The 24,801-nt window shown below is 37.8% G+C and overlaps 1 protein-coding gene across 6 annotated transcripts in view; it reads right to left on the minus strand.

Annotated features, from left to right (window-relative positions):
* The window catches only part of LOC138693036 (gastrula zinc finger protein XlCGF26.1-like), a 101,199-nt gene that overhangs the window by 49,760 nt on the left and 26,638 nt on the right, over nucleotides 1-24,801 (minus strand). For 4 of the 6 annotated variants that reach the window (XM_069816562.1, XM_069816564.1, XM_069816563.1 and 1 more), the window contains 2 exons: nucleotides 23,849-23,931; nucleotides 16,774-17,967 (listed from right to left, as the gene is read on the minus strand). In XM_069816562.1, coding sequence (XP_069672663.1) covers nucleotides 17,058-17,967; nucleotides 23,849-23,931 — 993 coding nt within the window. In that variant the 3' untranslated portion in view covers nucleotides 16,774-17,057. Of the gene's footprint in view, nucleotides 1-16,773; nucleotides 17,968-21,229; nucleotides 21,876-23,848; nucleotides 23,932-24,801 lie in introns of those variants that run through there. The other 2 variants (XM_069816569.1, XM_069816559.1) reach the window with 2 other exon arrangements.

Genomic DNA, 24,801 nt, shown 5'->3' on the forward strand with positions numbered 1-24,801 from the left:
AACAATGGGTAGAACTATAAGAAGTATTATTTTTCGAAGTTTAGTTGCCTTACGGCAATCAGCTGGGCTACCTCATAGACTTCCTAAATATCTGCGGATTATATCTATGTTTACAATGATACCATTTGAGTCAATATGTAACTAAAATATCGGATAATGGGAAATACAGACTAATTTGCTTAAAATAATATGTTCAAGGCTAATATCTGTAAAATCGGGATTTTTGTCAATCCCGACTCCCTTTAATCGGGACTCGACCAGGAAATTGGGAGAATTCCGCCTAAATTGGGATACCCGACAACCCTGGCTGTCAGACATAGGTACTGTGTTCAGACGTGCATCATTTTCATAGGAACTCTGAATGTGAACATTCATAACCACGGTTAATAAAAGAATTAATATGTCACTTTTTAATTCAATCTGTAACCAGACGTAAGTGCAAGTTTGAACCAATAAATTATTGAGATTTGCGATAAATAAATTAGTTTAGGAAATTGTATATTTATTAGGTGTAACTACTTTCGTATATTGATCTTTTTGTTAAATTATTAAGTTTTGTGAACTAATATCAATAAATCTATCATTATCAAACTCAATCTGTAGGTTAAACTGCTGCATGATGTCAAAAAAGTAGTAGCAGCAGTAGCAGGAATAGTAGTAATAATAATAATAGCAGTAGCAGCAGCAATTGCATAAGAAATTGTTTCATTAATCCGTAACTAAGACAAGAATTACTTTCAATCAGTTATATTAAAAAATATATATTTTTTTATAATTAATGCGGTTTCTGTATGTTTAAGTTCGGTGAATAATTTTATTAGTCATGTATGCACTGAAACAACAGCTGTCTGAAGAAGATGAATGATATAGAGTGAGTGAAGGACAATAACAGTGTATAATAACGTAGTTTGAAAGGTACGGTAATCACTATCTTCGAAATAATTTGAACACACTGAATGATTCAATGTAGGGTAGAAATTCTCTCTGCGGATTGCACCTATCCACTTTCGGTTAAGGGAATCTTTACCCAGAGGAAACTTGAAGTATAAAGAGTCACATGGCAAGTACAATAGTTTGTCTTCTGTAACATAATATGGAGAAAAAATCGTCGTAAAGATTAAGGATTATCTATCCAGTGTAATATAACATTCCTTCCTTTTTTATCGTTACATCCGTGTGCATTACTGCAATTAAAAGCAGCATACGAAAGAACCATGCTTATTCAGCTCTACCAAACAAATGGCCGCTCGTCGACTGTTCAATTTGGGAACATAACACTAGCGCCAGTGAGCGGTCTAGCGGTTATTTAGTAAGTCTATGCGCAGACATACCAGAATTGCGCGCGCCAGTATAGTACACTCAAAGAGTTTGTAATATTACAAACTCTTTGAGTACACTAAAGGTAAGCGTTCACTATATCGTATCGCACTCCTCGTACAAATCGCACGCAACGGATATTTTAAGTGCTGTGCGTTCACTCTAACGGCTCTACATCTGCGCCTCATCTGATTCCCTATCAGCTGTTTAAAACATGACGACGTGGACGACACAGCAGGCAACATGTGTGTAGGTTTTTATTATGTAATAAGTCTTTCTTTTCAAACCAAACAAATGTCGATATACATAAAAGAGAAGTGCACAGGATCAGAGAGAAAGAAATTATTCAATACGACAAAGATGAGTCCTTGTATAAGTGCTTAGAATATTGTGACGTGACCTTTACGAATAATATAAATTTACGAATTTATTGACGGATGCTTTTCAAATAAGTTATGAAGCTGTCATTCCCCAGACAATACCACTAACTAGATAAGTAATTTATTTAATGTCGGCATCTCTTGATTCATTCTGCAACACAGACTGGAATTTGCATTGTAACAACTTCTGGGGAGTCTATAAATTGATTTTAAATGTTATAGCATTAATAATAATTATTATTACTCTGTTTTAAATATGCTGCATGTAAGTGATGGGCAAATTTGTCATGTGATGTTCCCAAAACTTGGCAGCTCCAATTTTAACCTGGCTACGCCTCTGTTAACAAGCCTATTGAATTGCAGTCATTGTTATTATCAGTATTATTAAACTCTTTCAATTATGTTACAGTGTAAGACTACGATCTTGCAATCTTGCTTACGTACTTTATCGTAATGCAACTATACACGCGCGAACTGCGTTTCAAGACATCTAATTTACCCTTATGTTCTTTGTATTCTTGTTTATTTAAATTAAATCGTTAAACTTTTTATTGACTATATAGGTACGAAAAAATCTCCACAACACTTGAAATAACATAAATGAAACACATAAAGATAATCTTATGCTGAAGCAGTGTCACTTTATAATTTAAATAAAAAGTTAATACGATATTCATACCATAATACGTAGCCTATATACTGGTAACATATCTCAATGATTATAAAATAGACACTGGGGAGAACATTAAACGCAGAATAAATATGGGAAATGCGTGTTATTATTCGGTTGAGAAGCTTTTGTTATCTATTCTGCTGTCAAAAAATCTGAAAGTTAGAATTTATGAAACAGTCATATTACCAGTTGTTCTGTATGGTTGTGAAACTTGGACTCTCACTTTGAGACAGGAACTCAGGTTAAGGGTGTTAGAGAATAAGGTTCTTAGGAAAATATTTGGGGCTAAGATGGATGAAGTTACAGAAGAATGGAGAACTGCGTACATTGTATTCTTCATTTGACATAATTAGGAACATTAAATCCAGACGTTCGACATGGAACTGGGTAGGGCGTATAGCACGTATGGGCGAATCCAGAAATGCATATAGAGTGTTAGTTGGGAGACCGGAGGGAATAAGACCTTTGAGGAGACAGAGACGTAGATGGGAGAATAATATTAAAATGGATTTGAGGGAGGAGAGATATGATGATAGAGAATGGATTAGTCTTGGACAGGATAGGGACAGATGGCGGGCTTATATGAGGATGGCAATGAACCTGCGGTTTTCTTAAAAGCCATTTGTAAGTAAAGTAGGTGATTTATCATAAGATGTACAGTAAGAAGAAAGGTTACTCATTATCATGTTGTGCCTGGAGTATAAGTATGTACAGGCCTGCCACTATATTCACTGCGCAAATATGAAGATACATGTTCCATACAGAGTTTATTATTATTTTCATAACATTTTTAAACGATAGGTATTCATGGCATTTTATAAACGAAGCCATTATTGTCAACTATTAATGTTAACTTTAAGCTTTAATATTGAATTTTACTATATAAAATACTGAATAAAATAAATATCATGTTAAATTTTAATTCTTCTTAACCACTGTTTATCAATTTCGAAAATAAGTCGTAAAAGAAATACTGACATTTTTATAAAATATTTTTTATAAAAAAAAGGATGGAAATTCTATGTATTTCTCCATCAACATCTAACAGAATCTGCAAAGTCTTCATGAAAATGATTCTATCTCAGTTTCATAAATACCATAAAGAGTTTATCGTCGTCTGAAAAACATTCCACACACTGTATAAAGTAAGATATTTCAAATGTTTCACAAAACTTAACATTTTAAAACTTCCTTATTTGACAATCCAGTGCACGAAAGTATTAATTTATTACTGAATCCTTTTGACGCCACTTCAATTTTCAATCCTATTTCATGTTTTAGAAAATAATTTTCAGTCGCCAATGCTGCCTGAAGTTGCAAGTTATACATTCGGTATCTATTTGGAATAATTTTCTCCCTTTGCTGAATTCTCACAAAAGACTACACTATAATTGGAGGGGGGGGGACATGAGAATTTAAGAAGGTAACTATGTATAGTATTAATCAATGTACAGGACTTTTGGTTAGGTAATGTTTTCTTTTACTACAAATATAGAGCAAGGCATGGAGTTACTAACCTTTTCTTCTGTTTCGTCTTGTTAGATTCTACAGGAGGAAAGTCCGTATATTTACTTAAATTTCTGAAAAAACAGGGGTGGGGGACAATTTCCTTCAATGTCATTTTTTAAATGAAAACTCCAAACCAGGCAGTACTTTGAAAGTTCTCTGCCAGTTATCCTGCAAAACAATACATAAAATCAGGTACGTAGGTACAATAGAAAGAGTCATAGGCATACATTTTCTAAATTTTAACTTTGATATTTGTATACGAAAATACGTTCTCTATACAAAATAACATCGTTTATCCATTTTATTGCTTTATTATTCTCTTTAAGGAAATGAAAAAAAAAAAAAAAACCTGCAAGAATCTCTCTTACTAGTGTTCAGAGTCAGTCGAAACACAACCATAGCGATGTACAAGTATAATGAAAAAACTATATAAACCTCGTATACTTTGAATGTACACAGACACGCACAGAAAAATTAACAAATCTTGTAACAAATGCAATTAAAGCTACTTAAACTATTTTTCTACTTTAACACTATGAACGCGCTACCAATTTACAACACAATACACAATTTAGAAATGAGAGTTGTTTGAAAAACATGATGCCGTCAGTGGCAATTTATTAAAGTAATGCTTCACTAATGCTGTCAAACAGGCCCAAGTGACTCTGTGTGTGATCTGTGCAGTGCTTAGTGTGCTAGCAGGGGCGCTAGTAGTGTGGCCAGCTTGTGTCCAGCACTGCGTCGTCTGCGTGGCTACTATCTTCTGCTTGTGACTCACTTCTGCACATGCGTTTCCGCGCATGCGTACTTCGTAGAACGAGTTCCTGTCGTTAGTCACTGCTTTTGTATATTACTGACGAGATTCTAACGGCATTGTCAGGGTATAGGGACTCTCAGGAAGGTCAACATTCCATCTAATGCAAATTTCTAATCTGATGTCCAAATGAAATCTAAAGGACGAGGTTCCATCAATGAAAAAGTGCGCAATGATGGGCAAATTTGTCTAATAAAATGGTTTGACAACAAACCAGTCGTTTTGGCGTTATCATTTGAAGGAAAAATCCTCAGGACAAATGCCGCCATTGGTCTAAGAGGGATAAGGAATACTCATAGTGAATCGTCCTACTACTGTCAATAGCTAAAATGCCTTCATGGGAGGCGTTGATTTCTTAGATAGGCTGATCAGTTACTACAGGATTGCTGCAAGAACGAAGAAGTGGACTATTAGGATAATAATGCATTTCATCGACTTCGCAATCGCAAGTAGTTGGATTGACTGCAGGAGACATCAAATAGCCTTGGAAACGCCAAAGAAAGATGTATTGGACTACATGGGTTTCCGAATGGAGCTAGAAGACTATCTTCTACACATTTCACTTGAACTCTGAATTTGAGCCCAGTGAGCCTTCACCAAAGAAAGTAAGATACAATGCGGAAATTCCAATACCATCGGCTCATCTAAGAACCAAAGGGATTTTGCAACTTCCAGAGATACCAACACCATCCACCAAGAATCCGTGTAGAATACCGGGCTGCAATGCCAACTGTGCCAGAATAAGGTATACTGCTTGCAAAATATTTATCTGCATTCAAGATGACAGACAATGTTTTAAATTGTTTCATGAATTATGAAGTACCGTATTCATTTCAGAAACTGGATTATGACTACTGATAAACATGTTAAGTTACCAATTAATAATTTGTTTTTCTTATATATAACAATTAACGTTAATTAATGTTCAATTAACTTTATTTTGCTTTAGAAATAACAGATTTACTACGAAAAATAACATGTGTTTCAATATAAGTGTCGGTTATCATTTAAACCTAATGTCTCCTACAGGATACACTAAAGTTTATGTTAGAATAGGGGTCAAAAAAATTTTTTTTACATTTTATCTGTGTCTAATTATGTATTCTGGCTAATAAAATGAAAAAAAATGTCAAACAAATAAAATTCAAACTTATTCTCGGGACTGAGAAGTTTATGCCGCCACTTGGTCTTCCCATATTTTCTTGGTTAGCTAGCACGTGGTAGTTCTAATACCCTGGGAGGTCTACTTCTTTTGTGAGAAACGTTTCGGTAAGTATCGTAATGTCTTCCTTGAATATGTTTCAATCAATCAATATTCCCATCATTCCTAGGTGGAACATAGGGCTCTCAGAAAGCTTCTCCATCTGACTCTATTCCTGGCCAACGCCTTAATCTCACTCCATCTCTTCCCCATCGTTTTTGCTTCTGTGAGAACAGTTCGTTTCCATGTTATCTTGGGTCTGTCAATTCCTCTGCTGCCCTGTAGATTCCAATCCAATGCCTTCCTGGCGGGGTCATCTGGAGGTCGGCGAAGTGTATGTCCTTGAATATGTTTACTGGCATGATATTCCTTGCTCTGTTCAGTCCTTCTATGTTCCATAGGAGCACGGCTACTTTCCCGCTCCTAGATGAAGCTCCTTGCTGGCTGTTGACTGTCCAGCAGTACACCAGTGTTTCTTTTTCTTCCATGTACAAGGTACTGTGCCTGACAAGAACATCTTTTGGCCAGAAATCTCGCAGATTCACTCTGTTCAGGTGTGTCTACTTAAGCCCGGTTCAGACAGTGCTTGTTTTCTTGCGTGTTTCCTTGCTGGCTAGCAAGCTGCTGGGCACCATGGAAGCCAGCACCATACCCACCACGGGTATGGTGCTGGCTTCCATGGTGGCTACAGTGATGGTTTTCGTTCACACGGAGCGAGTACAGTGACTATATGAATTCTGCTGACCTTGTTATTCATTTGTATTTAATAGTGATTTATGACTTTAAAATGTTATGTAGGGTATATGTAGGGTCTGTTTCACTGTGATTATATGGTATTATTGTTCAACAATTATCTTAGCTTGGGGAAATATATAATCCTACAAGACGTAGTTTTAATGCAATAAACATAATAAAACATCTGATATCACATAGCAGTTAACCTAAGCTTACTTTGCAATTTCGACCTATATTATTCTACGACTACATACAGGAAGCAGGTAAGACACATAGTATTTTTGTTTTTTATATACCTATCTCAGTCCTTATTTAAAGACGTTGCGCGTCCACACCTGTGGAGTAACGGTCAGCGCTTCTGGCCGCGAAACCAGGTGGCCCGGGTTCGATTCCCGGTCGGGGCAAGTTACCTGGTTGAGGTTTTTTTCCGGGGTTTTCCCTCAACCCAATATGAGCAAATGCTGGGTAACTTTCGGTGCTGGACCCTGGACTCATTTCACCGGCATTATCACCTTCTTCTCATTCAGACGCTAAATAACCTAAGATGTAGATAAAGCGTCGTAAAATAACCTACCAAAAAAAAAAAGACGTTGCGTGTCCATAATTCTGAATATATGAGTATTAGGTTACAATAATTTTCTTATTAAACTAGACGGCAGTTCGGAAGGCAGTCAGCTGCTATATGCGCCTTAGCATTTCTGGCATGTGACGTCTTCAAGCTTGTACAGTAGAATCAATCGGAATCAGTCTGTAACAAGTACTTCCCAAGTTCGTTTGTTCACGTGTGAGTGTTTCAATACATTGGATAAGTAAAACTAACATTTACTGTGTGTGCGTAAGATAAATAAACAGTATTGCACAGACAGGTGCGGAAAATATTGTTTAAAGTGTATAATTATTTTAATAACGTTGACGAGCAGATCGCTGCCGGCCATCTTGATACTGGCTGCAACGTTGCCAACGTGCAAGAAACGACTGCAGAAGCATGTGGTGTGGGATTGAGAACCATGCAAAGAATATTGTTAGTGAAGGAAACGGGCTTTGTTTGGTGTCATACTTACAGTAATCAAAGGCTAAGTTCATTATTGTATTTTGAAATTTAAATTCTCTCCTGCGCTATTTATTGCACGTGCACGTGAAGTACGATGTGGCAATGTTGTATGCTGCCTTGCCCTCTCTATCTGTCTCTCTCGACGCAAACGCTAGCAGACTACCGCCTTCCCTAATTGCCGTCGGCTCTAGCTCCATAAGAGCCTTCAGTGTGTTTGGAATCTTAATGGCGGAGGGTGGGCGTGCCCAACTCGAATGACCACACTGTATACATACAGTCACTGTAGGAGCGAGCTGTCTTGCATGCTGGATCCCAGATGGGAGTTGGAGACGCTGGCACGGGACTGTTTGTAAACATCAAAGCTGTATGTGAAGCTGTACGAAGAAGACGTTTAGCAGCCTTTGCTGTTTTGCTGGGTGTGAATGCTGAGGAGACGGATCAAGTTAAAAAAAAAGTAGAATGTGCATCCGAAAATGGTTACTGAGTAGAAATACGGGCCAAGATGTCTTAACAGTGCTGTTTGAAGAACTGAGATATGTATAACCTATATTAGGACTGAACTGTATTTAGCCTATTTCAGCATTTTACAGCAAATATTTTACACTATTATTTTGTTGAAATTATAGGGAAAACTTCAATCTATGGTTTCCTCACTGCCAACAATTTCTCCTAAAATTCTAAAAGAGCAGATTTGCCTGTGTTCGTCGAATACGCATCATCATGCTTACGAAAGTTCATGTCAGTGTCAACAGTTTAATTTTGTGCACGTGGTCTATAAGAATTTTGGAGTAGAAAGGAAGAAAGGAAACCGTAACAGAAATTTTTAGAAATTATTGTGGATAATCTAGCGCACGGGAAGTTGATTTTATTGTATTTTTGGTCCAAGAGAAATAGGCCTACAAGTCTTTTACAAACATACAACCGCGACTCAGTAATATTACATTTATCTCCACAAAAAGTCCCCTTATAAATCACTTCCAAAATCACCTGAATTTCCCATGTGTGCTAGTGTACCCATTATTGAAACAATAAAATGGAGATTTTAGTAGTGTAGCCTGTGTTATTTTAAAGTATGCCATCGTGCAAACTTTCAATGAAATATGCTAAATAACTTCAGAGTTTATATGAAAACAGCATGTAAAAATCTAAGTTTTAACATACGCAATATATTCGAACTACCAGTAACTCAAAATATAGATTCTGTAGTTTTCCGCCTATTCTGCAATTGTGAATTTTTAACACTGCAATTTGCTAATTAAAGTTAACTGATCAATATTAGAGGCGTGAAGTATTGACAATGCTAAATACTGTACTTTACAAGTCTGTGAGGAAAAATGAAGACATTACAGTCCTGAAGACTCAGGATCCTTAAAAAATTTCACTAGAATGCAGAGACGAGAACTGAAGGAACTTCTGCATCTGATTACCCCTTCAATAGAGAAGAAAGATACAAATATGAGACAGGCTATCCCTCCCTGTGCAAGATTGGCTGCCACTTTACGATATATGGCTACAGGGAATACTTTCCAGGATCTCTCATATTCGACAAGAATTGCAAAAAAATACTGTCGATACTTGTGGTTGACACTTTGAAGGCCATCGTCACAGTTCTTGAGCAGAAGACCCACTGCCCATCGAAGTCGAGTAAATGGGAAGCTGTAGCAGGACAATTTCATGCCCTGTGGCAATACCCCCATTGCATAGATACCATAGATGGCATGCATGTGCACTTCAGACCATCCCGAAAAGAGGGCTCAAAATATAGGAATTATAAGGGTAGAGACAGCATTATCTTGCTGGGGGTTGTTGATTCCAACTATAAATTCTTGTTTGTGGACATTGGCAGAAATGGAGGTATGCATGATGCATTGGTGTTTCGAGAGAGCCCTCTATCTTAACTACTCTTTTCCAGAGAATTAAATTTACCTCAATCTTGTCCTTTGCCAGGGTCCACTAGTGTGCCATATGTTTTTGTGGCAGATGATGACTTCCCGTTAAAGTAAACATTATGAAGCCTTATCCTGGACATGATCTTCTCCATCAAAAAAGGATATTTAATTATAGACTTAGCAGGGCCCATAGGACTGTGGAAAATGATGTTTCAAGAAGTTCTGTATTTTTGAGAACACTGGTTGAAAAATCTCTTGTACGAAGAGTACAGTCATCAAGCCGTCTGCCACTAGAGCTCCAAATGAAATTGAAAAAGAAGACGGATGAATGCAACTCTGATCGACCTCCACCTAAGATCTCAGAAAAAAGGCAGGAGCACAGTTTGTCCTAGATCTAAAGACAGAAAAAGTAAATATGAATGCCATATATGCCATACATTTGTGTTTTTATGTTTAGAGCATATTGTCTCATGCTGTCGAAGGTGTGTCAATGAAGGTAGAGAATCTGAGTAAAGATTTGGTTTGTATGTATTTCAATTTAAGATATATTTAATAATGTAAATAAAAAAGTGTCTAATTTTCAATATTAGTAAAATTTGCTTCACCATAAATGTAATAACTAGTACTAGCTTTAAGTGATTTCTTTATCTATGGAACATTGTGTATAATTTTGTGGACTTATGTCAAGGCATATTCTTGAAACTTTAAATAAATAAACAACCCAATATTCATCTCAATATCCTTATTCTTTCCTTTATAATAGTTAAAATCATTCCGGAGTTTCTCACGCCCCACCACAGCAACAATGTTAAAATTATCCACCTCAGTAACGAAGGGTTAATTATAATGTTGAAAGCACATACATGAAATCTGCTATGACTAGGTCGCAAATAGAGTTATTTTGTGCATTTCAGACAGTTAATGTACTGAGTTAGTACACGTAAATAACTGTTTCGAATACATATCAAATGGTTCTTCTGTTTTAAAAAACCCCCTACAATCGGTTTCCATGTCTTACATAATATGAACCCGCTACTAAGCTTAATGCTTTGGAAAATATCCTATATCGAATTCTATGGTCTTCAATAACATAGTATTCATTGTACTGGCAGCATTAAGCTTAAAAATGGGGTAATAGAGAGATACAGAAATCTCTTATATAATTTTTTTACACATTAGCTAGTGAACCTCGATAGCGTCGTGACGATGTGTTCTCGCAGTGAGTGGTTACACGTGGTCAGATTCATCCAGGAACACTCATATCCAGTGACATCTGCCTAGATCTTATACCATTTCATTTACTTCTATCTGAACTTTCCTTTATACCCAACTACTAACGAGGTAAGAGTGAATAGTTTCTGAAATTTCTAATCCCCTGAGGATGATTTCAAGAACGTATGGAAGTAGACGTGAACGTTTCAATGGACATGGCAGTCTCAACGAGTGAGGTTTTCAACGAAGACCTCCACACAAATCAGACACAAACAACTCGTAACATACGGGAAAACGCCCCCAATCCATCTCACAAGGAAGATAATAACTCAACTCATGAGAACACAACCAATTTACGTTATTCATATAAGGGCATGGGCCCCTTCTTTGTTAAGATTAAATTTGGTGATAACCTTAAATATATCCATCCGCTGAAAATTGGGAAATGGTTATTCCAAAATGGATATGAAGTTACCCACATGAACAAGTGCGCATTCAAACAGATGGAGGTACATTTCATGTCCTTCTTTCAGGCTAACAAATTCCTAGACTCAGATTTTGACGTAACCCATAATACTCGATCTTTCATCCCGTATTATAACCTCCATAGGACAGGTATATTACGAGGAATAGATAATGATATCACGACTGAGGAAATTCAATCCAACCTCCTAGTCTCTGGCTCACCAATAATCACAAATGTCTACAGATTTAATAGAAAAGTGGTGGAACAACAAAATGTGCGATACGTACCCACGCAGACAGTTAAGGTTACTTTCTGGACCCAACGATTACCCCAAAAAGGAATACTCTTCTACCAGGTCTTCGAAATTGATAAATACAAAGAGAGAGTTATTCTATGCACAAACTATGTGAAATTCAATCACAAAGCAAAATTTTGTAGGAACCAACAAAAATGCTTAATTTGCGGACTGGAACATGACGACTTCTCAAAGCCCTGCCCCAAAGGCACTTACAAAGGCATTAATTGCGGCCTAGCGCACGCCACATCCGACACGGGAAAAATCCAAGAGCTTCCTATCTCACAATATGAAGCAAGACAGATACTCACCGGCCGACAAACATATGCCGAGATGGTGAAGACCCTACACACCAATAACGACCTTTTTCAAACATCAGCATTTCCCCAACTGAATACTAAGCCGGCAGCAAAAAATTCCGCATCACCTACGATACCTAACCGCAGATCTCCACCACCCTCCGCTCAACATCCCAAACGAAAAAGAACTGCCCCCCCCCCCAGAGAAAGAGGACACGCATGTATCTCAACAAATACAGCAGATATTGGTGTCCCCCCCATGGTAGAGAGCCCAAACGGGAACATACCAAGAAACAAGATTCCCATACATCGCGTTCAGTCAACGCACACAACCAATCTATGACAAATGTAACATTCTCTTCCATACCTGGGAAAACTACACTATCTCCGGATCAAACGCTTACTGATACTAGTAACACCAACTTCCTTCAGCGTATCCGAGAAGAAGAAACTAAATTAATAACTAGTATAAACGCCATTATACAAGAGGCTCCAGAATACCTAAGACCTCAACGAGACCAGCTAAAACTCCACCTTCAAAACATCTAACAAGATTCCTAAACTACGAAAACTTCACATTCTATACTGGAATGCACGCAGTATATCAAACAAACGACATGAACTACTAGCCTTTTTACGGAATCAAAAAATACACATCCTAATCATCACTGAAACTTGGCTAAAACTATCTTCACAATTTTCTCTTCCGGGATATAACATCATTCGGAAAGACCGCACTACCATTGATGGGGGCATCCTCTGTGCTATCCAGAATACCCTGGTCATAAAGGAATGGAACAACGACATCCGTCTTCCACTTTCCCTCGAATGGATACGGATCCAGGTCAGCCAGTTCACTATAGTAGGCATATATTCATCATACAGAGAATGGGAACAGATACTAGAGCCACGAACAACAAACATGATCATATGTGGGGATTTTAATATCCCACACTTTGAAAATGGTAGAGATTGGTATTTACACCGAAATCCCCTAATACAAGTTAGTAATCGTCACAACTGGCGCCTAGCCAACCTTCATCTTCCGACAAGAATGGGAACACACCAACAAGACACATCCCTGATCTGATACTCATTTCCGATGATCTGTACCCAGACGTATTGACAACAAGACACCTAGACACCATGGGGAGCGAACACTATCCTTTCTCACTACATGTGAACATGACTCCGTTAGACGCAACTAATATAGTCAAATATCGTCGTTGCGGTGTGCCCAAGAAGGACGACGTTGAGAAATTTGTACAAACCAAAATGCAACAACACACAGGTGACTTTACTTACCAAGACATAGAAGAAATTGCCATCGAATACAACAATGCTTTCCACCCACTAACTCAAATCAATTCTAGGCCCAATAAGAACCCCAGTGGTGGAATGCCACGTGCTCCAAAGCTATAGGAGAACGTTTGGCCCTCTCTCGGTTCCATATACAAACGCACATACAAAAATTTCCTTACCGCCAGAAACGTGGAAGCACAAACACGCAGAATCCTGAACAAAGTAAAGCGGGCCTCATGGAAGAAATACTATCTCTCAATAACACAAAATACCACCTCTCAACAGGTCTGGAAAGAGATAGCATGGTACAAAAACTCCAATAAGACACAGTTTCTTCCCCCACTATATGGTAACATTTCTCTTCAACACTAGTTTCTTCAAAATCTTACCCCAGACTCGGTCAACCTAGCACCCCTTCAATTGGATGATACACATAACGACAACAACCAGCTCCTGCAGAACATACAGGCAGAAGAAATTCACATGGTCATCAAGAACAAAACACGACCTACGGCACCTGAACTAGATGGGATCAGTTACACTCTAATCAAATTAATGCCCCAGGAATGGATTCACCGCCTGGCTCTTGCTTACATTCAGATTCTGCATTCCGGAAGGATTCCTTCAACCTGGACAGACATCATCATACACCCAATTCTCAAACCGAATACTTCAGGCCTTCAAGCATCCGACTATTGACCAATATCATTACTAAACACCTTACGGAAAATATTTGAAAAAATAATACACGACCGACTTACCTTCTACTTGGAACGGATGAACCTCTGGCCATCAACTCAATTTGGTTTTAGAAAGGGATTTAACACAACGTTCAACATCTACACCCTCCTAGTAAGCATCCAGATCGCCTTCATGACACAACAACATGTACTAGCACTATTTATCGACATTAGCCGGGCTTACGATTCAATTAACCTCCAAATCTTAGTTTCACAACTGAAATCCTACTGCATTCCGTTAGTACTGGTGACAACAATTATAAACCTCATGCATAATGGCAAACTACAGTTGACAGACCAATTACAAAACAACTCTTAACGCATTACTTCACAAGCCCTGCCCCAAGGATCAGTCCTCAGTCCACTACTCTACACCTTGTATGTGGGTGAAATCAAACGTCAACTACAATCACCATTACAAATACTGCAATATTCCGATGATATGGTTTTGTATCAACCTACCCCACGTCATCACAACAACCAACAGTTCCTGACATACGGACAACAAAGCCAACGTGTTATCCATTACTTACAAAACTTAGGCCTCTCATCCAATCATGGAAAAACAAAATTTGTACAATTCCAAAGAAACATGAGCCGAACTTCTCTTCAACTGCACACTGACGACCACAGGATATGTACAGTATGGTCGGTGAAATTTCTGGGAGTTACGATCCAACAAAACACTAGTTTTACTACCCATGTGCACAACATCATTAATAAAGCACGAAATATCCAGAAACTATTCCAAGCTATTACCGCAAGAAATTGGGGACCAGATAGCCTAGTGTTCTCAAACTGATACATCCACTACTACTGACAAATACGGATTATGGGATACTAATGGCCCCCCCACTTCCCAAACATAGCAGAGAGAAGATCAACTCCGCTATTTATCACATCTATAAAACAATTTTCAACATCAACGGCCACCCCACTATGAAGACGCTACAAACCTATCTGCCATATTTCCAATTGGAGGATCGACAACATCGCCTAGGGATGCACTTTATACAGCGCTTATTCACTCATTCATCAAATGTACTCCTCCCCAAATTACAGCGACGTTCCGAGTTATATCAGACATGCACCAACCCTCAACTGATTTTATTAGACTGTTTCAAAAGATTCTCCACCTACAAACAAACGTATAAAACCCCTGTTTTTCCCAAATTACCTCATGGACCCCTATCATCCAACCACGGACTTTCCACTGACCATCGACACAACCACCTTTCAGAAGAAGACCATCAGCATACAATCTCATAGGCTGGAATATATCGACTCCCTCCAACAACGTAACTCCAACCATATCTTACAGATTATATTCACAGATGGTTCCCAGAAGGAAACTGGAGCAGGAGCAGGCTTCTACCATTGGAACACAGATTCTCACAAAACATAGCGCCTACACCCCCATACATCAATATACACAGCAGAAACAATAGCCTTTATGGCTTTAAAAGAGGCCAAGACTCTAAGTGACCTCCCGACAGTAATCTTCGACAGCCTGAGCATCATTCAAGCAATCCAAAAAACATACACTACCCACCAACAAATCTATAGACTGCCTCCGTGGTCTGTTGGTCAGCATGCTGGCTTCCAGATCAGGAGGTCCCGGGTTCGATTCCCGGTGAATTTTTCTTGAAGAAGAATAATTTTCTGGGTGTCTAGAGTCTGGAAATTTGTATGAATGTGAGTGTGATTGTGAGTGTGCCGGGTTAATATAAATTACCCAATCATCACAATATGAAAATACGTCAGGACTGTTGCTGGGCAGTAACCTGAACACACGTTTCAGCGTCACATTGTTGACAAGTAACTCCATCTGTTAGCACAATCATAAAGCATCTAATAGATGCTATAGAGTTACCAACAACGAAAAAAAAAAAAAAAACAAATCTATAAAATCCTGGTGAAAGGCATGTTAAGGCGCATATGGACCACGAAAAAGAATATCTACATTATGTGGGTCTCAAGCCACACAGGGCTTATTGGAAATGAAAAAATTGATACCCTCGTTAAGCTGGCAGCAGATCAGGGTAATATCACCGCTAGTTTTCTCACTCCTCCAGAGGATATAATCCAACACGAACGCCACGCCAACAGACCAGGCGACCCAAACAACGACACTTACAAACAAAAACGGATAACGAAATTTCTACGACAGACTACAATATCTCCCAAGAAAGCTACTTCCAATTTTTTCAGAATGATAAGTCACACCGCGCAGACACCCACCTATTTATTCAAAATAGGTCAACGTGGAAACATCCAGTGCAATTGTAGACAAGCTGGAACATTGAATCATTGGTTATTTGGATGCTCACTCACAAAAAACGAATCAGTCAACTTATCGACCTCATATTCAAACACACATCTCCTGGACCACTCCATATAGATAATATCCTACCACCGTTCCCTCCTTACATATGTCGAGCATTATTCAAATTTACCACGAAAACAAAGATGAAGATATAACAAAATCACACCACGTCAACAACGGCTGGAGAAAATAAACAGTTAGTACCAACACCACTGAACGCAGGAGCCAACAGCAAAGGCTGGCAGCAGCGTCATAAAATAACCCCGAAGTGAAGTGTACTCTCTTATATTCAGTTTTACACATTCACAGAATGAGTTTTTTTTTTCTCAATGCAAAGATAACATATTTACATATCTTAATGTCTATAAGGAGGTACGATGCAACGTCTAAAGGGGAACGTAACACAAATAGTTTAGATGGATGTCACTTCGATATAATGTAATGAAGTGAAATGTGGCCACATCTAAAATAAAAAAGCTATAGGGTTGTACATATGATTTTATAAAACCTCCAAGAAATATTTAAGTGGTTCTCTGCTGTCAGTAAATTTAAAAAAAAATTGTAAGTAACGTAATAACGAGAATAGCTATTCAGAATCAAATATTTCCACGGCAGTAGGTGAATAAACTTTCTACAGACATCGCAGCGAATACTTCCTAGCCTATGTGCAAACCTAGATGATCACTAAAAAGTGCTCTTGTTGAAAATGTTTAGCCACAGATAGATCATTTCAATAGAATGTCAAAATGTGTGCATACGTGACTCGTGAGATCAGTCGATTCTCCAAACCTTCCTCAATAACATCGCATTTAAATGACTACTAGCCAGAATGTCTACGTACATGTCTTTTAAGAGAATTCGAGTGTGCAACACATCCCACAAACATCACATATGAATGGCTTCACGCCAGAATGTATACGCACATGCATTATGAGAGCACCTGACTGTGTAAAACATTTCTCACAAACATCGCATTTGAATGGCTTCTCCCCAGAATGTGTGCGTAAATGCCTTTCGACAGAACTCGAGTCAGGAAAACACATCTCACAAACATTGCATTTGAATGGCTTCTCGCCAGAATGGGTACGTATGTGCCTTTTGAGAGAACTGGATTGTACAAAACATTTCTCACAAACATCGCATTTCAATGGCTTCTCGTCAAAATGTGTACGTACATGCATTGTGAGTATACATGATCGTGCAAAACATTTCTCACAAAGATCACATTTGAATGGCTTCTCGCCAGAATGTGTACGGCTATGTACTTTCAGATCAGCGGAGTGAACAAAACCTTTGCCACAAATGTCGCATTTCAATGGCTTCTCGCCAGAATGAGTTCGAGCATGAATTGCAAGGTAAACCTGCCGTACAAAACTTTTCCCACAAACTTCACATTTGAATGGCTTATTGCCAGAATGAATATGTGCATGAAGCTTAAGACTTTCGGAGCGTCCAAAATATTTCCCACATACACTGCATTTGAATGGCTTCTCGCCAGTATGCGTACGGATATGACATTTGAGATGTTCTAATCTTCTATAAGCCTTATCACAGGTATCACATTGAAATTTCCTTTCGGCGGTGTGGGTGCGCAAATGCAATCTCTGGTTTTCGATAGTCTGTAACATCTTTCTGCTAAAGGACTGACTGCAGAGCTGCGGTTGATGTGCACTATCTATGACAGGATTTTCTGAGAGACCATTTTCAGTTCTTGCGCAGTTCATCTGTGGCACAATAATTCCCTCAGTGTTCAACGAGCTGAAAGCAAAAGATCTCTTTAGTGAGAGTTATGACCATCACTACAAGGAAGGCTATAAACATGGTCACTAAGGATGTCTACTATCGTAAAATGCAAAACTATAAAGGAAAAAAAAGTATGGATTCATTATGGAAGATCAGCTCCAATGTCAGAAGGGATATCGGCAGATTAAAGTGAAATAGAGACATCTGGTAGTAATCAGAAAGGCAGCATGAACACTCGATCTTATGAAGCTCAAAAATTTAATATGAAGCAGCTCATGAAAATTACACTTAGGGGAGACTGTTGTACCTTCAAACACTTTTCACAGTTTATTTTTTTTAATGTAGGGAAATTAAATTTTTTAAAATGAAAAACTGCTTGAAATAATTATTGAAGATTCCTTTACAACTTTCCGTACCTAAATTCTTGTTTTGCATATCCATTAAGGTTGGAAAAAATAAAATGATGGGATATGTAATGTGTTTGAAAGGTATGGGTGCAATAGATGGAACATACCCTCTTGTACCTTTTAACACATGGAAAATAGTGGGAATATAGCTGTAAAAACTGACAATCATATTCAAAATGTATTTGCCATTATAAACCAGTGCAGGCTTCTCTGATTGATATTAAATTTCCTGGAGGAACGATAACGGCTTCAACAGCTTTCGTCAAGGCATCTGGATCAGACTTACTTCGTGACATGATATTGACGTACGAGTAAGTGTAAAGATGGTGACACAGCAAGGAGAAGAAAACAGTAACGTGATCATGCAGCGTAAGCGGATTCCTAATCTCCATACAATGGTGGTAAGGTTAGCGCACTCCAGAAGGAATGCTGACAATAAAGGAACAAAGAACACGGGCGCTAGAAAAAAGGTGAGGGGTGATAAAAAAAAGAGAAACCAAGAGTCAGGAAGTGATAGGGAAGGAAATAGTGTAAAGAATAAGGGTGCGAGTGTAAGTGGAAAACTAGTATGTGAAAGTGAAAGCGTGGGCGAAAAATAAGAGGAATAGAAGAAGAAATAAATAGAAAGAAAGACAAAGACAGAAATAAGGCAGAGATGAACAGTAATGAAAGGTCAGAACTTGCGACAGTTGAGGATTTAGCAGAGATATTTGATATGTGTAAAAAAATTGGGGATGTGATCAAAAAGTGCAAGTAAAGTGAAACTGGAAAAGATCGAGAAGTATAGGGGAGAGAGAAAGTGTATAAGCAGATGTGCAGAATAAAATATAAGTATTTATAGGAAGTGAGAATAGTGACAATGGATTAGGTGTAAGCAGAATAGTGAGAAAGTGGAAGTGAGCGCAAATAGGAATGAGTGAAAATAGTGAGAAAGGGTTAAGAGAAATGAGCAAGTGACAGCATAAAATTAGTACTAACATTTGAACGTTGGAACAGTAAATGAATAAAAGGTCAAAGAACAAATAAGACAAATAATTCAATATGATAATTTATAGAGAAAAATTGAAATTGAGATTTTAGTGAATAGTAGTTAGAGGAAAAGGGGGGTGTGAAAGGAGTATACAACATTAGACCTATTAGGGTTAATGAGCAAATAGAGAATAGCAATTGAAATGTAGGAGAAATACTGTAGGGGAGATTGACCAAGTAACAAAAAAGGTACATAGTGTAATTGGGAGTATTTGTGTAGACGTGTACTGCAATATTCTGTTATTGTAATAATATGTTAATGGTGACACTGGATACAGAAATGTGAGGTACACCATTACATGTAAAGAAGTGCTCTGACGAAATATATATCATACTTCGTGACATTATTTCAAAATAAAATAAAAAAACAATAACCGATAGTATCGTGTACCTTGAAACATGTTCCATAGTACAAGACGGTTTGTGTTCAAAGGTACATGAGAGTGTACTTTGAAACAAATATGGCTGCCAAAACTAGAGGTTCGAATAAATCATGGAAATTAACATGTCATTACTCACAGATGACAGGGAACACACCGTTCTTGATTGATAGTCACAAATACAATTTGGTCTCGTGTTAGAAAGCGTGTAACAATAAACGAAATATTTACTTTTGGTACTAAGAAAATTGTTTTGTGCACAGAACTCACACTTTGCAATAAGTCAAACCGAAACTTCTCTACAATCTACTTCAGTTTCAGGCCTCTAGGTAGCAGCAAAAATAAGAAACAAAAAATCTTCAAAGGTACACTATGTGCAAGGTGCAAGAGTCTCGCCTATGACTACTACGAACAAACTACATGTGACGTAATACATTGAATAATACCTGCTAGTGCTGTGGGAACTTGGTACACAGACTAAAGGCTAGATGGGAGACTGTCGATTAGAATACTGGTGGATCCAAGTAGACAATGACTATGTTAGATGTTACTAGTAATCCGAAATGCTCATTTAATGAGAATAAAAATCTTACCTTTTATGCTCCAAAATAAGCATTACATATCATAAACTAGACAGGAAAAACACTCTGAAATCTGAAAATCGGTAGAAGAAAGCAGGTTCATGTAAGATATGAACACACAAAACACATAATATAAGGGAAATTCAATGAAGCTAGTTGTGTTGGATAAATAACTAACTGAAAAAATATCCAACGCCCTTAAATAATGACAAAAAATAAGGATTCTATTTTTTTTAACAATAGAATGACAATGGACTTCATTACGGAGATTACAGGAAATCATTACTGGTAACATTTTCTCAACATTGCAATACTCAAATTTGTGCCACTTGTTCGACGAGATAAGTTTGTATGCCGAAGAACATTCAACATAAACAGAGATCAAAACATTCTTCATTAAAAAAAACAGCTCACCATATGGTAATGGATTTTTTCGATTGTTCCCCCATAGGGCCCTGTTGAAATATGAAACCGCCCTATAAATTTCTACATCCAGAAAGCGCCTAGTTTTATATACATGCTTTTTTCAAAATCTTCAATCCAGAGCTATAACAGCTAATGAATAAAGTGTTATATCTTGGACATATCACGCAATAAATCTCATCTAGCTGCACACCACGCTGTCAGAAAAATTTTAAATAATGGTTTATTTAACGACGTTCGCAACTGCCGAGGTTATATTAGCATCGCTGCTGTGTCGGAATTTTGTTCTGCAGGAGTTCCTTTACATTTCTGCAAATATACTGATCTGAGCTTGTTGCATGTAAGCACACTTAAATACCATTGATGTGGGCCAGGATCGAACCCGCAACTTCGAGCACATAAAGCAGCGCCATACCGACTAAGCTACCCAGGCCAACCGGTCAGAATCTCCTTATATAATAAAAGTTGTAAAAATGACACATCAAATGCATAATATTCATGAATTTACTGTAGAATAATCTATGAATAATTAAGGTTATGTAAGCCTACCAGAACTTAAGTCTTTCATATCAGTAATAATCACATACCAGTACATCTACCCATCTTTATACAGCAGAATACCACATCGACTCCCAATCATCAGTCTTATCGATATTGAGTGCCTCCTGTATACAGAATAGTCCAAAATAATGAATACACTGTTTGTTAATCAATAACTTTGGATCATATTGAGATAAAATTCTCGTTTTTTGGGGAAATTGTAGCTTAATGTAGTTGTTTGAGTGGCCACCATCAGCATTCAAATACTGTCGATGCCACCGAACTGCTCCATCAACTAAGTTCTGTAATGTGTCCAGTGTGATAGCTGCACATGATGTTCAATTTCGATTTGCTCTCATAGCATATCCAGTATAGCTGGCTTTTCCTGATAACAACGTTCTTTAGGATTTATCATAGGTACAACTTGACAGCATCTCTTCGATCTATCCATTGTCCAGGTAGAGTTTCATCCAGATACAGCCTGACATCTGGATGGTAGTGGGCTAGGGCTCCATCTTCTTGCAGATAAAATCTCTCGTCTCCATACGGCTATCGGACGCCATCTGAAGCATTTCAAGATATACTGTACCGGTAACTGTACCTTGAAAGAAGAATGACCCAATCAAACCTGCAGGACAAACCACACCACACATTAGGTCCCAGTAAATAGATGGCTTTGCCCTGATGGATATGCGGATTTTCGGAGGTCCAGTACACGGAATTATGACGGTTTACAGTACCATTCAGTTTGAATTGTGCCTTGTCAAACCAGACAATGTTCCGTGCAAACTCCCAATGTTTTCAAACCACTCACAGCACTCGATTCGTGGATCAGGGTCGTCCTCATTCATTGCATGCAGCAGTCTTGGAATGTACACCTTTCACTTTGCAGTCTTCAATATTCGCTGTACACTTGATCGACTCATTCCGGTTTCACTTGTACACTGTTGTGAACTTGTAAATTGTTACTGCTGCAGAGGGAGCTGCAGTTTTTGCTGTTACTGATCGCCCGGAACGTCCTTTATGCACATCATTAACAGTATCACTGGCTCCGAATTTCTGCCGAATTCGCGCAATTGTTAGACGTGTCGGCAGTGTTGTTTGAAACTCGTTCCACCATTGTCGCCGTACCTCGCTAATGTTTTCAAACTTAAAATACCACTTCCAAATCGCTTTCCATTCTTCGAACGAGAACGTTACATCCGCCATTTTGTTTTCACACTACACCTGCGGGCTCATCTTGTCACTGCTAACTAAGAACTTTACAGATATCACTAATAACCAACACAGCACGTAAGTTTCACATTGACATCCATATACTCTGAGATCAATATAACTAATTTTGAACGTTGATTTAACTTCATACTTCGCGTGTTTACAGCGAAACCAGCTGACTGATCTTCGAGAAGTGACAGCCAAATTTGTACCATATTTAACCTACCTCAGCAGTATTTTAAATATTTATTTAACATTTTAATATTAATCGTTATTTTAATTCTCATGCCAAGCTACCATGGGTAACTACTAGAATATGTAAACGCAATTTTAACAGCAAGACTTTTAACACACAGCAATCATTTGTATCAAGCATGCTCTTAATTTACTTTTTTTCAACTTATATAACATATGGTACATAATATTTTCCACATGAAGAGTGAATAGCATAATGTTATTTTGTTTTCACATTTCATTCTGTGCTCAATCTTCAACATTTATGATAATATGCAATACCACAGGGTGATATCTTGACATATGTACATGTATTCCTCAATAGGATAATTTTTCAGAGTAATCATTTAGCATCAAGCATGATCGTAACCTGCTAGTTTAATTTAGGTATTATACGGAACACAATACTTTCACATGAATATTTAATAATATATGTAATTATTGCACGTCATTATTCCATTTGTGTCTAATCTTAACATTATGATAAAATGAAAATATTGTTCATGTAAACAGCTTAGTCAGTGCACGTCTAATTGTAACATTTATCTAGTCAAGTGGTAACCATGTTTGTTTGTTCGAATATTACTTCATTCCACTTAATTTTGTAATTCAGTACTCAGTATGTATAACAAGATACTTATGATCTGATGATGGCAAATAATTGCCGAAAACGTTAATCCAATCAATAAATGTGACATAGTTAATAATTAAGACTATACATTACTTGATAAGCATTTAACCTATATTTACCTAAGAACTTTAAGTTAAAGCTACAATTTCCCCCAAAATGAGAATTTTACCTCAATCTGTTCCAAAGTTATTGATGAACAAACAGTGTATACATTTTTCTGGGCTACTCTGTATAACTCTCCATTCCACATTCCTTTCATGTCTTCATCCTTCTATAATATCTGTGCTCTATCATTTCTCAGTTACCCTGGTGCTTCCCATTAATAAGACAGCATTTGGCCTTCTTTCAACTAGTTCTTAGTGAATGGCCAAATCATTCCATGCCATAACACATTGCAAATTAATGTTGTATGTGATAATATTAATGAAGCAACAAAAGAAAGTACACCACACTCACCTATCGGTCAGAATCTCATTCTCCTCTGCTGTAACTTCCTCTTTCAGCTCGATTGTTACTGTGTCCAGGTCACACGACTCTTTCTAAAATATAAAGACGAAAATAGCAGAAAATGACGCACTTGCACACTTACAGTAAATCTATTTTCATGCCAATGTGCTTACTTTCAAATCCAACTGACTCCAAGTAGAAATTTCAGTAAGATGAGACAACGCAGTGATGTGAAAGTCAAAATTTATTCCATTTTATGCTATTTGACGTGGAATGACGCAAATACAAAAATTGACATGTCTGATCTGAGGAAAATCCCCATGCGATTGTGGTACACAAGTTCCAACACCGTTGGGTAAAATTTTGCGAGAATAATTATCTCCATTATTGGAGCAAATACTGGCGCATACACAAGAATAATTTATTTCCAGCATAATAGTCTGCTGCATCATTTTTCAAGGGAACTCAAGCATTATACATACAGATACCAGTGGCGGACGCTCTTTATGTGCTGCAGTGCTGCAGCACACAGTTAATTTTCTGTCCCTAGCATAATCTTATTTATATTTTCTTTCTTTCATTCATGTTACACGTTCCAATGTACGCATAATCGGGAACTGCTATTGTCTATAGCTTGTGCGTCATCTGCAAGTCCCAGTCGGTAATGTGTGCTGACTTCTTTATCACAGTGAACTGCAGTGAAATGCAGCAAACCTTGCACATGCGCAGAGAGCTTTCATTCGCTTGTTGTATGACGTAATCTATGGTTTCCCATTATAAACAGTGTGAACTACAAGGCAAAGCAGCAACTTGAAATGACTCGTTCACATTGGCATTTTATAAAATCTACAACCAATCAGAAGTAAGTGACTGTTTATATAGATGGGTTGCAATCTACAAACAACGCGGACGTCGCGACATCTCTGAGAAGCAGTCATGTACTATTTGTGAGTTTGTGTCTA

The sequence above is a fragment of the Periplaneta americana genome, chromosome 17, assembly GCF_040183065.1.
Source record: "Periplaneta americana isolate PAMFEO1 chromosome 17, P.americana_PAMFEO1_priV1, whole genome shotgun sequence".
In the NCBI taxonomy this organism is placed as follows: Eukaryota; Metazoa; Arthropoda; class Insecta; order Blattodea; family Blattidae; genus Periplaneta; species Periplaneta americana.